The sequence below is a fragment of the Choloepus didactylus genome, chromosome 10 (genome assembly GCF_015220235.1).
Source record: "Choloepus didactylus isolate mChoDid1 chromosome 10, mChoDid1.pri, whole genome shotgun sequence".
Classification (NCBI taxonomy): domain Eukaryota; kingdom Metazoa; phylum Chordata; class Mammalia; order Pilosa; family Megalonychidae; genus Choloepus; species Choloepus didactylus.
The window spans coordinates 118,666,390-118,682,763 of record NC_051316.1 but is presented as its reverse complement, the minus strand read 5'-3'; the positions used below and the strand labels follow the sequence as shown (position 1 = coordinate 118,682,763).

The 16,374-nt window shown below is 38.3% G+C and overlaps 1 protein-coding gene and 1 pseudogene across 1 annotated transcript; both read left to right on the top strand.

Annotated features, from left to right (window-relative positions):
• Positions 1–402: 402 nt before the first annotated feature.
• On the top strand, positions 403–1,440 carry LOC119545352 (olfactory receptor 13C3-like). The gene has a single exon (XM_037850832.1). The coding sequence runs from the start codon at positions 487–489 to the stop codon at positions 1,438–1,440; it is 954 nt and encodes a 317-aa protein (XP_037706760.1). The 5' UTR covers positions 403–486.
• Positions 1,441–14,292: 12,852 nt separating this feature from the next.
• LOC119545351 lies at positions 14,293–15,329 on the top strand (annotated as a pseudogene).
• The last annotated feature ends 1,045 nt before the right edge of the window (positions 15,330–16,374 follow it).

Genomic DNA, 16,374 nt, shown 5'->3' with positions numbered 1-16,374 from the left:
CATATGTAATAAAATTGACTGGAATATGCACAAAAATAATGTTGCTTTGTACTTTGATCAATTAGGTTAATTAGTGAATGAAAACTCCATTCCTTGTTGAGGTGAATTTAACTGTTGCCACCACTTGAATCCTGGGCAAGATGAAATGAAGAAGTCTACTTTGAAGCTTGAAGTAAACCATAGGTTTTAGAACCTTAAAGTCAGGAATATGTCTTCAACAGCAGGAGAGGTTATTTCTGAATCTATGTCTTATCATATATAGATCATCACATATGAGCTATGGGGCATAGGTACATCCAATGTTCCAGTTTCATTGTTTTAAAGTCATGTACACCACTGAGAGTATACCAGTGTCAGAGCTTCGAAAAACAACACACCTTTTATTCAATCCAAAAATTGATTTCTCAGGCAATTTGCAACATTTGTGGCTTGGCACAGAATATATTTTAGATTAGGTCTGCCTCTGACATCCTGAAAGCTGATGACATGGATAAGTATAACAAGACATTTGTATCAGAATTTATTCTTCTGGGCCTTTTGGGTCATCCAAAACTTGAAATGATTTACTTTGCTCTGCTTCTAATGATGTATCTAGTGCTTCTACTTGGCAACAGTGTTCTCATCATAGCAAGCATCTTTGATTCTCGTCTTCATACCCCAATGTACTTCTTCTTAGGAAACCTCTCTTTCCTGGATATCTGTTATACATCCTCCTCCATTCCTTCAACACTGGTGAGCTTAATCTCAAAGAAAAGAAGCATTTCCTTCTATGGCTGTGCAGTACAGATGTTCCTTGTGTTTGCCATGGGGTCAACAGAGTGTTTCCTCCTTGGCATGATGGCTTTTGACCGCTATGTGGCCATCTGCAACCCCCTGAGATACCCCATCATCATGAGCAAGGTGGCGTCTGTGCTGATGGCTTCCATGTCCTGGCTCTCTGGTGGAATCAACTCAACTGTACAAACAGCTCTTGCCATGAGGCTGCCCTTTTGTGGGAATAATATCATTAATCATTTTGCATGTGAAATCTTGGCTGTCCTCAAGTTAGCTTGTGCTGACATATCCCTCAATGTTGGCACTATGCTAGTGTCCAATGTGGCTTTCCTGGTTCTTCCACTGCTGGTCATCTTCTTCTCCTATATTCTCATCCTCTACACCATCTTGAGAATGAAATCAGCCACTGGGAGGCGCAAGGCCTTTTCCACCTGCTCTTCGCATCTGACTGTGGTGATCATATTTTATGGTACAGTTTTCTTTATGTATGCAAAACCCATGTCTCAAGACCAGCCTGGGAAAGACAAATTTCAAACTTCAGACAAACTCATGTCCCTGTTTTATGGGGCAATGACACCCATGCTGAATCCTATCATCTACAGTTTGAGGAATAAGGATGTAAAAGCTGCTGTGAAATATCTGTTGACCTGCAAATCTATCCAATAAGAAACCTGAAAAACGTAATTCATCCTGTATATAGCACAATTTCAGCCTTATTAGGAATATCAGTGAGGCACTTCCTTGAGGAAACTTCAGTTAGGAAAGGATATTTTTTCCTTTGCTTACACTAGCCTTGCATACCTACAGTCGCTGAGTACCACAGTCTGCTATCAGTTCTGCTTCCAACCTGTTCTGGTCCAGATTTTCCAAGAAAATGAATTCTTTCAGAGTCTTATTTTTGGTGATATTTGAAATGAGTGTTCTGGTGTACTGTGTGGCAACATAAGGGGGAAAAATCACATACATTTCGGATATAGACAGGCAGAGATTGATCTGCTCAACTACAAAGTACATAAATGGTTTGGATAGTCTTTAAGTGGAGAGCAAAGACATTATCTCTCTTTGGCTGAATTGCTTTAGTATGCATTTCCTAAAAATGAGAAATTCTACTGTGGTTTATTCAGTTTTTTCCACAAGAGTAAATGTCACTTTTCTTCAAGAAAACATTTAATTCTGATGAAAGAAAACTTTGAATTAACAAATTAAGTAGTTCTTATAAAGTCATGTGTTAAGAATAATACACCCATCTCTACAAAGTGCATTTAATTCAATTCAACAAACATTTATTTAAGCATGTGTTTTGTGGAAGACCTTGTGACTGGTACATGGACAATAAAAAATGACTAAGACATAATGTTGCATTCAAATAGAAGTCTTTTTAGATGAGAGGCAAATATGTGACAATTACAATTATGTTAAGCAAATTGAAATGAATACAATATAGATTTGAAGTCAGATGTTAAAAATTGAAGTAAATGAAAGGTCCTGGCAGCAGCATGACAGAAGGAATTCTGATTGGTCTGAATGGCCAGTTCTACTTAGCCTGGAACAGGAGACAATATAGATTAGCAAGGATTGAGGACACCTCATGAAGTGCACAAAGCCAAGTGCAGCCATTCACATTGTGGTTTACAGAATGCACCCTTTGAAGCACATATAAATGATGACCGGTTGTTCCCTAATACACTGGAACAGTTATTAAATTAAAGAATGAGCTCAGTGCTTCTGAATCCCAGTTCAAGTTCCACATGAATGACTTCAAAATTTCTATGTGTGCCCTGAAAGGAACTCTCATTTCTTATAGCTGCAGACTTGAGATTTATGAAAATCAAATGCAGAGTCCCATGATGCAAGGAACTGTATTACAACACAAATTGAATTCCCAAAACTGCAGAGTGTCCACTGTTAAAGTGAGGGCATTGAATGGGAAGGAAAGCAATCACACGAACTGGGAGGAGAGATATGTGGGGTGATCCTGATGATAATGGGGGCATTGAACCCCTAAATTCTTCTGAACCATCTAGACCACATAAATCTGTATGGTCTGCCATCTCCCTTGAGAGAGATAAAGTGCATTGCCCGATAAACCTACAACCGTCTCCCCTGAGGAAAGAGTCCATATGAAGAAATTAACTGTGTTTCACCAGATGAAAGTGTAATGGAATCCCTTGAGGTAGGTGAATTCCAAAACACTGCTAATTTCTCTCTCGACCTACCCACCACCACCCTTCTTTTTTCTAGAACTATTACTGGACTCAAATCCAGACAGACCCCAAAAGTGATTTGCAAACTAATCCACAAGGACTTGCACTATGCTGAAAAGAAGTGCATGATTCTTTCACTTTATGAATACAGATATCAGGGGAATGGATATTAAGGGCATAGGATAGGGAGGACAAGAATAAGTTGTGTCATGCTGATTTTTTTATGCGGGCCAATTAATCAAAATTCTGGACATAGTGTTGTAGCTCTAGCAGTTAGAAAGGTCTCTAACAGTTTCTTAGGTTGTTGCCTGAACCATGGACAAAAAGGGGGCTTACACTGAGTGAATTGAAATGCCAGTGCTGCCATGATATACTGTAGGTGAAGGTATTCAAAAGTGATTAGAGTGTTAAAGTGGATTTATCATGTAAGACCTTCTCACCCACAAGAGAAATGTACATTGGCACATCTTTCACCACAACTGTGAGGATAAATGTGTCAGAGCAGATCCATCATCCCCGAAGACTCTGTGGTTGCTCCACTCTCTAGGCTGGATATTACAGTGGGGACTGCTGCCACTGAACTTTGTTCCTTAAACACAAAGGGCCAGATCAGATTCTGGATTGGCACAACCAAGTGGCAACACCTAGTGACCAAAGACAAGGTAAGACTTGTTGAGATATTCTTGCCAAAGTGAAGGATAAGCTAATCTTTTGCATCTGTCCCTTCTACAACCAAAAACAAGGCACAACTTCTAGTTGACCTCTTTGCAGTTTGGAGACAGCATATCCCTCATTGGGGTGGCTACTCCAGCCCATTTCCAGAGTGATCTGAATTGCTGGTAGTGCTGAGTTGAGACTGGAACAAGAGGTTGCTGTGCAGGAGATCCAAGCTGCTATCCAAGATTTTCTGCCACTTCAGCCATGAGATCCAGCAGATCCAATGGTACTTGAAGTGTAAGTGGCAAATGGAGATGCTGTTTGGAGCCTTTGGCAGACCCATATAGGAGCATCACAGTGGGGACCCTTAGGATTTTTGAACAAAGCACTGACAGCCTCTGCAGATAATTAATCTCCTTTTGAGAAACAGCTTTTGGCCTACTACTGGGCCTTAGTAGTGACTGAACACTTACCCATAGGCCCCCAAAATACCATGAGGCCTGAGCTATCCCCCATGAACTGAGTGTTAACTGACCCACCAGGCCATAAAGTTGGGTGTGCACAGCAGCACTTTGTCATAAAATGGAAATGGTGTATATGAGACTGAGCAGATCATCAAGGCCAAGTAAGTTGAATGACAAAATGTCCCAAATATCCATGGCCCCCAGTCCTGGTACATTACTTTCTTTCTCCCACCCTACAGCTATAATCTCTTAGAAGAGAAAACTAGGGCCTAGATAACAAACAGTTCTGTTTAATATGCTGTAACCATGAGAAAGCAGTAGTACCATAACCCCTACTGGGATATCCCTGATGCTACTTGTGAAGGGATATCCTCCCAGTGGACAGAACTTGTAGAAGTGCACCTTGTTGTTGATTTGCTTCAATAGAGAAATGTCCTGAAATGCATTCACGTAATGATTCATGGGCTGTTGCCAAGGGTTTGGCTGTATGGTCAGAGACTTGGAAACAAAATGATTGGAAAAATGGTATCATATGGGTCTGGGTGAAAGCAATGCATATAGATCTTTCTGAATGTGTGAAAATCATGATGATATGCATGTCCCACGTGAATACTTATCAGAGAGTCACCTCAACAGAGAAAAGTGTAAATAGCCCAGTGGATAAGATGTCCTTCCTGTTCTGTGAATACGAGTCAGCCTCTTTCCCTAGGCACTCCTGTCATTGCCCAATGGGCTCATGAACGAAGTGGCCATGGTGGGAAGACTGGAGGTTATGCATGGGCAACACGATCTTCCAGTCCCCAAGGCCCACCTGGCTACAGCCACTGCTGAAGGCGTAACCTGACAGCAGCAGGGACCCACACTCATTCCTGATTTGCACCATTCATCAAGGTGGTCAGTCTGCGTCCTGGTGGCAGATGATTCCATTAGACCACTTTCATTGTGGAAGGGGAGTGTTTCTTCCTACTGGAATAGACAGAACTTTGTATATGGATTTACCTCTCCCACAGATACTATTTCTGCAAAACTACCATCTATGAGATTACAGAATACCTTATTCATCATCTTGGTATTCCATTCAGCTTTGCTTTACAGTTAAAGGCATGTAGCAGTGTATCCTGTAACATCTGGGTTGATAGACTTGTGGAATAGACTTCAAGGATATAAAGATTCAATTATGGAGTGGGGTTGAGGGAGGAGGCTGGGGGCATGTGTGATGCCAGAGGGAAGGATGGACGATAGAGACTGGGACTGTGTAGCTCAGTGAAAACTAGATTGGTCAGTGATGGTGACTAAGTACATCAATGTAAAAATGTTTTTACACGGGGGAGAACAGATGAATGGTAACCTTGCAGGACGTTGAAAAGGGGAGGGTATTGGGGGAAAGAATATAACCAATGCAAGTGAAGTCTGGGGTTAACAATAACATTGTAGTGTGCTCCCATTAAATGTGACAGGGGCAACATTCCAAAGCTGAATGTCTGATAGGGAGAGGTACAGGGGAGGGGTATGGTAATCTTCGTAGTGGTGTTGTTTACTGACCTTATTGCTGTATTTTATTTTATTTTTACTTTTACTTTTATCCTTTTTATTATTCTTTTGTTTCAACTTTTTCTTTTTGAGTAATGAACATGTGTAAGTGCTAATTGTGGAGACAAATGCACAACCATATGATGATACTGTAAACAATTGATTGTACACTAGGGATGATTGTATGGTATTTGAATATATCCCTATAAAATTGCAGGGGGAAAATAAACAGAGGGACACAAGTGTTGGAGAGAACTTGGAGAGAGAGATGTATGTATTCACTGTTGGTGGGGAAGTAGAATGGTGCAGCCTATCTGGAGGACAGCATGGTGGTCCCACAAGAAGCTAGGTATGTTGGGGTTTCAAGGTCCTGCAACCTCAGTACGGGGTATATGCTAGGAAGATCAGAGAGCAGGGACACGAAAAGACATTTATGCACCAGTATATATGGTGGCATTATTCACTATTTGCAACAGACAGAGGTGGCCTGAAAGTACATTGACTGATGAACAGTGTGGTGAACTGTGGTATATGCATACAATAGAAAATTGAGTGGCTACAAGAAGAAATGAATATGTGAGACACACAACTAGGTGAATGGATCTTGAGTACAGCGTTTTGAGTGAAGCATGCCAGAAACAAGAGGACAAACATTATAATGCCTCACGAGTATGGACTAACTATAATGTATGAACTCTGAGAACTGAATCTTGGAGCACAGTTTATCAGGGGAACATTTATTGTAACGGTCCCTAGATTGTAAGCTCTTACAGCAGTCACACTTATTCCTGAGTTGTAATGGTTATCTTTAAATCCTGAGATGCTGAGCTCCGTGTATAACCTGGTAGATCTCTGGAACTTTGGGTATCTGTGTGACACATGGGACTCAGAGCTAGAACTTGGCAGCTATGTATGTCAGTATTACCTCATATGACATACAGTTGAAGGAGCTGAAAAAGAATTCAGACTTTAATTAGAGATGTGAATGAAGAGGATCTAGTTAGGACTAAGGCAAATCAGGAGCAAGGATAAATGACGATACTGACTGGGTTTTAAAACTACAACTTACATGTGAGACCAAGGGAGGAGATGTTTATCTGTTGCAGGATCTGTATTTTCTGTAGCTCACTAGACAATGTAACTTGTACGATCAGTTTGTTTGAACACCATAGTTGCCGGGAATGGTGAATGGGAAGTGGGATTTGGTGAGTCTGTACATCTGGGGTGAAATCCCAACACATCCCAGAGTCATATGGGCAGAGAGTATAAGTGTATTTGCAGGAGCCCCCCAAGGAGCTGGGTAGAAATGTGCAAGTGTTGGACTTCCCCACCTGGTCTGTTGCTGATTTTGCTGCAAACATTGAGGACTGACAATTTAGTGGGCCAAGCCCTCGATCTGAGGGCCTTCCCCTGCGAAGCCAGTTGCTACAAGGGAGAGGCTAAGCCCACTTATAATTGTGCCTACGAGCCCCTCCCCCCCCCCCGAGAGCTTCTTTGTTGCTCAGATGTAGCCCCCTCTTTCTCTAAGCCCACTTGACAAGTGAACTCACTGTCCTACCCCCTAACATGGGATGTGACTCCCAGGGGTGTGAATCCCACTGGCAACATGGGAAATGACTCCTGGAGATGAACCTGGACCATCCAGCACTGAGGGATTGAGAGGATCTTCTTGACCAAAAGTGGGAAGAGAGATGAAGCAAAGTAGGGATCCAGTGGCTGAGAGATTTCAAATGGAGTCGAGAGGTCACTCTGGAGGGTATTCCTGGGCACTGTATAGATATCACCTTTTAGTCTTTAGTGTGTTGCAATGGCTAGAGGGAAATACCTGAAGCTGTCAAACTGCAACCCAGTGACCTTGATTCTGAAGATGGTTGTATAACTATACAGATTGCACAGTGTGATTGTGTGACTGTGAAAACCTTGTGGCTCGCCCTCCCTTTATCCAGTATATGGACAGATGAGTGGAAAAATGGGGACAAAAATTAGATGAAGAATAGGGTAGGATGGAGGAGATGGGAAAGATTTAGGTGTTCTTTTTTGCTTTTATTTTTAATTTGGAGTAAGGAAAAGGTTCAAAAATTGATTCTGGTGATGAACACACAGCTGTATGATAGTGCTGTGAATAGTTGATTGTACACTGTGGATTACTGTAGGGTGTGTGAATATACCTCAATTAAACTATATTTTAAAAAGTAAATGAACAATGGGGGAGGAGAGGAATGGGATGTTTTGGAAATTCTTTTTTATTTTAATTTTCATTTTATTTTTGGAAATAATGAAAATGTTTAAAGTTTGATTGTGGTGATGAAAACACAACTATATGACGATACTTTGAACAATTGATTGGACACTGAATGATTGTATGTAATGTGATTATATCTCAATAAAATTGCATAAAAAAAGATTCGATTATGGCATCAACTGTATGACAATATCTTGCAGGGCTGGGACACTGTTCTAAAAGTGGCTATATATGTTCCAAATCAGCATCCCATCTATGGTGCTGTCTCTCTCATAACCAGGATTCATGGGTCCAGGATTCCAGGGGAGCAAATGGGAATGGTACCACTCACTAAAACCCCTGGTGATCCAGGAGAAAAATTTTTGTATTTTGTCTCTATGACCTTATGCTGTGATGGTCTAGAGGTCTTAGTTCTAAAGGTAGGTGTGTTTCCACCAGGAGATGCAACAATGATTCTACTGAACTGGAAGTTAAGGTTTATACTCATCCACTTTGGGTTCCTCATGCCTTTGAGTCAATAGGCAAAAAAGGGAGTTACTGTAGACACTGGGGTGATTTGTTCTGATTACAAAGATAGGTACAGAAGATTATGCCTGGAATGCAATAGATCCCTTAGGACATTGTGTAGTATTATGGTGCCTTATAATTAAATTCAGTGGAAAACTAAAACAATGGAATCCAGGCCGGTTACTAATGGCCCAGTACTGTCCAAATCATCTTAAATGCATGATCTACAGTTCTGCTCATCCCACCATCCTCAGATTTCTGGAAGACAGCAATTTGAACAGCACCATTCTCTCGCAGTATAAGACACTCAGTAGTGTTGCTTATATGGACTGTGAACGTATTTTATGAACTCTATTGCTATCATTTGTAGTGGATATGAACATATTTTATGAACTCTATTGCTGTCATTGTTACTACTAAAGAAGAAAAGCATAGGAAAAGAAGACAAAAGTATGGTTTAATTCAAATTATCTCTTGGGACTCATGAACTTGGTAAAAGTAAATCAATAAAATGTGGATATCTGTATAAAAACACTGTATTCTCTGCTTGAGGAAGAAAAAGGAAAAAATGCATAGTAATACAACTCATTTTCATTTCAATTATATAATGGTATATTAAGAGTTGTGTAAGACCATATTTCATTCATCAAAAAACATCATTTTTGATCATAAAAAGTTCATGTAAATCTATTCCCCTAAAGCAATGGGAATTTCTAATGTATATATTTTTAAAACGATGTGCATTTGGGAAAAAAGATGTCACTACACATGAGAGTTTTGTAAGAAGTATTAATTATTCTCTCATGTAAATAAGTTGGCCATTAAATGTTATGTGTATTTAAATTAAGTCTGTTTTCCAGCACACATTTCTTTTCAAAATGCTCGGTGAGATTTTGAAATCCCATGCCCAGAGCACATAGGGGTGCTCAGTAAACCCACATCCATTAATTAACAAAGTAATTTAATACGTTGAATAGTGGATAAACTTTTCAATGTTTAAAATACAACAAATTATCGATGGGTTCATGAGGTAAGAATTTGTTTAAAAGTAATTTTTTGTCATCTGTAATATTCAACTTTGTTGTGATTACTAATCAAAATATTAAGGATCTTTGTGACCTTGGGATATTATTTCATTATTTTATGCCTCAGTACATACTATAAAAAGTGGAGTCTTAGTTGATTTCTACAGCGTTTTCAGTTGTTAACTTCTATGACATTAAGATTAAAAATGTAACCCACACGGACATAATTTCATTAAAATTCTTTGGAAGAAAATTCTATTTTTGACTCATTTTCAATTTAAGAGAAGTTGCACAGATAAGAGAATGTCTGAATTGTCATTTATCCTAATTTTGCAATTGTTACTTTTTCAACATTACTGTCTAACTTTGCAACCCTGTATCACCACTTCATATATCAACAGACCTATCTATAGAAAGAGATGCCTTACTATATTATTTCTAAGGAGTTTCACAGCTCTAAATGTGTATGATTTTATAATATCAAAAAAATTGACAAATTTCCATATGAATTTTGATACAAATCCAGTAGGATTTGGGGTGTGTGTGTTTATGTATCTATGTGAGTGAATAAATACTGCTCCTGCTTTCTTAAGCAAGCTGTTATTTCTCAGAATCCAAATATTTTACAGGGAAACATGCCATCTGTAAGAATATTACATTCAGAACCTACATATGACTTACAAAACAGAGCTGATATAAAATAAACTTTTCTAAAACACTTTAATTCAATAATGTACAGTATACCTATCTGAATTCAGGCCTGAATTCTTGTTTTTTTTCCTACTGTGCCTGAAAATTTTGAATTCACTTTTGTCTTATAGACTTATTTATTTTATGGCTTCCCTCTATTTCTTTTCATTCCATAAAAGGTATAAGGTTGGTATCCTCCACGAACCTATATGCTCAAAGAAACTGAAGATAAAGACAGCAAAAAAGTTAAACAATAATAATTTAATTCACAGCAATACTGTGTTTTCTTTCATTTATAATATCTAGATAATTTCTCAATTCTAGCATTTGATTTTTTAATTGCCATTTGATTTACTAAACATGAACATTTAATTAATTTTGCTTTGGTAAACATATTTTGAATTTGAAAACTCTCACATTTCCTAACATTTATTTGGGAAATATTTGCCCTAATTCCAAAAGTTAAATGGGAAGGCAAATTTTGTTTCATTGTTTAGAACTCTTGTTCAGCACAATTTTTTTCCCAACACCACTCTTAATTGGGTCTATGGAATGCTGTCCCTAAAGTGCCAAGAAGTTTCTCTATTCCATTCGTCTCTAACTCCAACTTTAAATTGCTTTGGGGGCTGGGGAACAATTACAATCACTGTTGCATAACAAATATTTACTGTTCCACATCTGTGGAATCTGGCATCATTTTGTAAACCTGATCCTAATTCAGAATGACACAAATATTAAGGAAAAATGACCTTCTCTTCCAAGAGATGGAAATAATGTATCAGTATAAAGGTAAGACCTAAATATCATGAAACAGTGAATTTTCAATTATAATTAAAGGAAACAAAAGGATGAATTTCTAATATGAATAATCTGATGCAATACACTGCCAATTTATTATCATAATACAGCAACTATATATTACTATTATTTTTAAAATGCTGGTGAAGCCATAAAGCAAATTCAAAATACTATCTTATTTTTCCATCACAGCATCCCTGTGAAAAAAATAAGACAATATACTTATCACTATTTTAAAATAGAAAATGAATCTATAAGGTAGAAGAAAAGAAACTCAAACCAAAAATTTTGCTAAATGCCAAGCACTTTTCCACTATACCAGATCCATGTAACATCAGTTGAAATGAATATGAGGTGAACCCTCTGTACTTATATAGCCTAAACTATGATTATATAAACTAGCAAGCATTTGGTTTGTACTCAGTGAATGATACTAAAAGAAAAATAGAAACAATCAAACAAAAAATCTAAAGCTCACGGCAAAAGAACAATTGGTACCTACTAAAGTTGTCCTGATCATGAATCCACTAATTCTGCAAAGGGAAATTGCTCAAGAGCCCAGAAATTAAATATTATCTCATCAGCTGAGACCCATCTACTATGTGCAGCTACTGTGGTTGGCACTAGTTGAAGAGGGAAAAGGAAGACAGACATGCTCCTTCCCCCGGGCCTTGTGTTATCTCACGAAACACAAGATAACAAGTTTAAGGTGCTGGCAGCAGAAATAAACAGCGAGACAGGCCAGTGCTCAGTGTGGGTTTGTCATGCAGAGGGCATTTCCACTGGGAGGGGAGAGCTTGGAGCAGGTGGAGGGGGAGCCTGGAGGTGGCCTGAGATGCGCTGTCATTGCAGTCATCTGGAAGAGGCATCCTCTACAGACCTGGAGCCAGAGGCTGGACCTGGAACATCGCCGTGTTGCCCAGCAAGTTCAATGTCCTGCCATCATTCTTCCATTTACATTTATGACTGGGCAGATTAAAGTGCCCCTGTTCCCTTTCCAAGGCAGCCTTTGATTAGTTTCTGGGCACCATGTGGGGAGAACTTTAATTTATTGTGAGAAGTAGGGTAGGGTGAGTAAAGAGTCATTGTCACTTTCCTCAGGGCACTGCTGAATGAGCAAGTAAGGTTGTCCTGGGACCTCACTGTATCTGTGTTGGTTGTTGTCTATTCCCTTTTGTTGACCTATGAATTCTATATAAATTGGCTAAATTAAATCAGTGGAGAATATTTTTATGTACTCCTGACTTTTATATGAATTAATTAAAAAACTAAACTTTTTTTACTGATTTTTTTCTTCTCTGAAACTGAGATGGCGCATGCCTTCTTTTGCCTTTTTCATCAAAGTTCAAATATTTCTACTGTCTATTCTTTAATTCAATTGGTTCTGCTTTGAGAATCTCTCTGTCAAGTTTGGTTTCTGATTCTCAGTCTTTATCTGCTCTAAAGTAAGTTTCCCATCTACTATCATGAGTGGTAAAATGGGTGAACGGCAGGGGCCTGATATCGCCACATGAGGTCTAATATATGATTTTGGCCAACTTCTGGTAGTGATTATGGAAAGATCAGTTTTCAAATCCAGTTAGTAATTAATGACAAACACAATCCTCTAAATACCTTAATCCTTGTGCCACATCTCTGCTCAAAATCCTCATAGAATCATACTGCATGACTCAAGTTGGGTGTAACTTGAAGTCACAGGTTCTGACCCCTCACCCTGCTTGGTTTAATGTTACCCTACACCACCAAAAAAGATGTACATTTTCTTGCCAGATTTTGAGCCATATGTAGTTCAATCACTCTTTCCCTGTCGGATGTGCTTGTCACCACTCCTCTATATGAACGTCCTTGTCCAAAAAGGAGGTACTGCCATTTGATTAATCCTAAACTTCACACAACCTGTTCTCTTTTCTATTACCCTTATCCTCTATTCTCTTCCACAGTTGTCTAATCATTTCCATATTTCCAGGTCTAGCGTGAGTCTAAACTCTTTGTGAATTGCCCCTTGAGTTATTATTACACATAAACTTTTTCTTTCTAGGAATATTTATAATTTTCTGCAAACTACACAATGTAGTTATACTTACATTATTTTTTCATGAGTAGTTTTGCTATTTACCTCAATGATTGTGAACTTTGCAGTGACAGGCACCTTAGGTTATTGGTTTAATTTCCATGCTGTGCTTGGAATATGACTTGCCTTAGGTACACTCTCTGGAATATCCAAAAAATATTTTAGATCTTAGTATAAGTAACCTTGCTTTTTAGAAAATAGCTTTTTTAAGAATATATTTTTATTCAGAATATTCAACATCCCAGTATGGCTGGAGTTTACTGTAAAACACAAAAGAAGTAAGTTCTTGTAATCTTCCAGATAATAAGCCAATTTTCCCAGTGAAACTAAAGGAAATCTTTCTGGATCAGAAATATTTGGATAGTATGCAGACTCAGTGTCAATTAAAGCCTTGATAATGTTATTTCTTCACCAGTTTTCTCAGAACCATCTGGTAGCTTATGAGAATGCAGGTTCTCAGCCCTGTCCTGAACACTTTATTAAAGAGAATCTGCAATTCAACAAGATCAGGTGATAGATCTGCATGTTAAAAAGTGACGTTGTGAAGTAGACATGTCCTGAAAGTTCTGAGCTTCAAGCTCCTGTTTCTTATTTACTAGCTCAGTGACCTCCCTTAAGTTCTGTCCCTCAAGAATGAAAACTATCAGGATAACATAAGAGCGAGTATTAGTAAAACACATCATATATGCACATAACATATTTAAACATTGTTATTGTTTTCACAGAATAAAATAAGCAAAATGACTATGTAATGTTCTCCAAAGATCCTCCATCATACCCAGGTAGAACTGGTCTATTGAGTTGTTATGTCATAAGAGCAATCGAAAACATTAAGAGTGGACTTGAATAGGAGATCAACAAAAGACTTTATCTTGATCAGATGTTAAATTGTACACATGATTCAATTTATTATGAGTAAATGTCTATAACATATGTAATAAAACTGAATGGAATATGAACAAAAATAATGTTGCTTTGAAATTTTGATCATGTAGGTTAATTAATGAATGAAAACTCTGTTCCTTGCTGAGGTGAATTTTACCATCGTCAGCACCTGAATCCTGGACCAAATGAAGTGAAGAGGTCTACTGTGGAGCTAGAAGGAAATCATAGGTTGTAGAACCTTCAAGTCAAGAAACTGTTTACAAAAATAGGAGAGCTTATTTCTGAATCTATGTCTTATCATATATAGATAGTCACACAGGAGCTGTGGGGCATAGGTACATCCAACATTCCAGTTTCATTGTTTTGTAGTTATACACACTGTTGAGGGTACCTGAATGTCAGAGCTTCAAAAAAACACACCTTTTATTCCATCATAAAATTGATTTCCCAGGCATTTTGTAACATTTGTTGCTTTGCACTGAATATATTTTACGTTAGGTCTAACTCTAACATCCTGAAAGCTGATGTCATGGAAAAGTATAACAAGACATTTATGTCAGAGTTTACTCTTCTGGGCCTTACAGAGCATCCAAAGCTTGAAATGATTTACTTTGCTCTTATTCTAGTGATGTACCTAGTGCTTCTACTTGGCAACAGTGTCCTCATCACAGCAAGCATTATTGATCCTTGTCTTCACACCCCAATGTACTTCTTCCTGGGAAACCTCTCTTTCCTTGATATCTGTTATACATCTGCTTCCATTCCCTCAACACTGGTGACTTTCATATCAAAGAAAAGAAGCATTTCCTTCTCTGGCTGTGCAGTGCAGATGTTCCTTGTGTTTGCCATGGGCTCAACAGAGTGTTTCCTCCTAGGCATGATGGGCTTTGACCACTATGTGGCCATCTGTAACCCTCTGACGTACCCCATCATCATGAGCAAGGTGGTGTATGTGCTGATGGCTTCCTCATCCTGGCTCTCTGGTGGAATCAACTCAACTTACAAACAGCTCTTGCCATGCAGCTGCTGTATTGTGGGAATAATATCATCAATCACTTTGGATGTGAAATCTTAGCTGTCCTCAAGTTAGCTTGTGCTGACATATCCCTCAATGTTGCCACCATGCTAGTGTCCAATGTGGCCTTCCTGGTTCTTCCACTGCTGGTCATCTTCTTCTCCTATATTTTCATCCTCTACACCATCTTGAGAATGAAGTCAGCCACTAGGAGACGCAAGGCCTTTTCCACCTGCTCTTCGCATCTGACTGTGGTGATCATATTTTATGGTACCATTTTCTTCATATATGCAAAACCAGTGTCTCAAGACCAGCCTGAGTTAGACAAGTTTCAAATTTTAGACAAGCTCATGTTCTTATTTGATGGGGCAATGACCTGCATGCTGAATCCTATCATCTATAGCTTGAGGAATAAGGATGTAAAATCTGCTGTGAAATATCTGTTGACCTGCAAATCTATCCAATAAGAAGCCTAGAAAATGTAAACCTTTGTGTAATTAAGTAGAAAGATGGCTTTATGAGCTGAATCAATGAGTACTTTCTTCAGAGAAACTGCATTTAAGAAGAGATTTTTTTTATTTTTTGCCTTCACTAGCCTTGCTTACCTACAGTCACAAGGGCCATAGTCTGCTATCAGTTCTGCTTCCAACCTATTCTGATCCATATTTCACAAAGAAAATGAGTTCTTTCAGAATCTTATTTTTGGTGATATCTAGATTGAGTGTTCCAATCTACTGTATGGTAACCTAGTGGAAAAGGCACACATAAAATTCAGATATAGACAAGCAGAGATAGAAATTCTGCTCTACAATAACCTGTTTAATTGGAAAGTAGAGACATTATATCTCTTCAGCCCTAAGTACTTAAATGTGTGTTCTCTAAAACAGAAATTCTACTGTGTTTTTTCCAGAATATTTGTGTTCATGTCTCTTCAACCTCATTTATACATCAAACTGCAATATTTCCTATGACTGTTTTTCGTGCTCTAAACCAGTTTGGAAGACAATTGTTTTTCTGACTGGCCTCATTTTCTCCTTGTCCAATGTTCCCTCAGTATTTGATTGAAGATATGCTTCTTTTCCTTTTTTTTTTTTTTCTTTTTCTTTTCTCGGCCAAGAATACCAGAGAATATTTTTGTCTTCCTCATTGTCTTATATCAGTAGGCACTTGATATTGACTTGTTATATCTCCATTACTGGAGATACAAACTTTGATCACTGTGTAAAAATGGTATCTGCCATGTATACCCCACCATAAATTATTCTTTTTTCCTTTGTAAGTGTTACGATTAAGTTCATGTCTCAACTTGTCTAGATTACGGTCTGCAGTTTTTCGATCAAGCAAGCACTGGCTTGATTGTGATGTGACAGTATTTCATGGATTTAAATCATTAGTAAGTTGATTGCATCAATGGCTAATTACATGTACAATCAACTGAGGATATTGCTTTCAACTATTAGAAGTCTTAACCAATCAGTTGAAGGCCAGAAGGAAGAATTTCCATCTTGCTTT

Bases quoted from the DNA above. Each gene is read 5' to 3' on its own strand.
- LOC119545352 (XM_037850832.1), top strand. From the start codon at position 487: ATGGATAAGTATAACAAGACATTTGTATCAGAATTTATTCTTCTGGGC.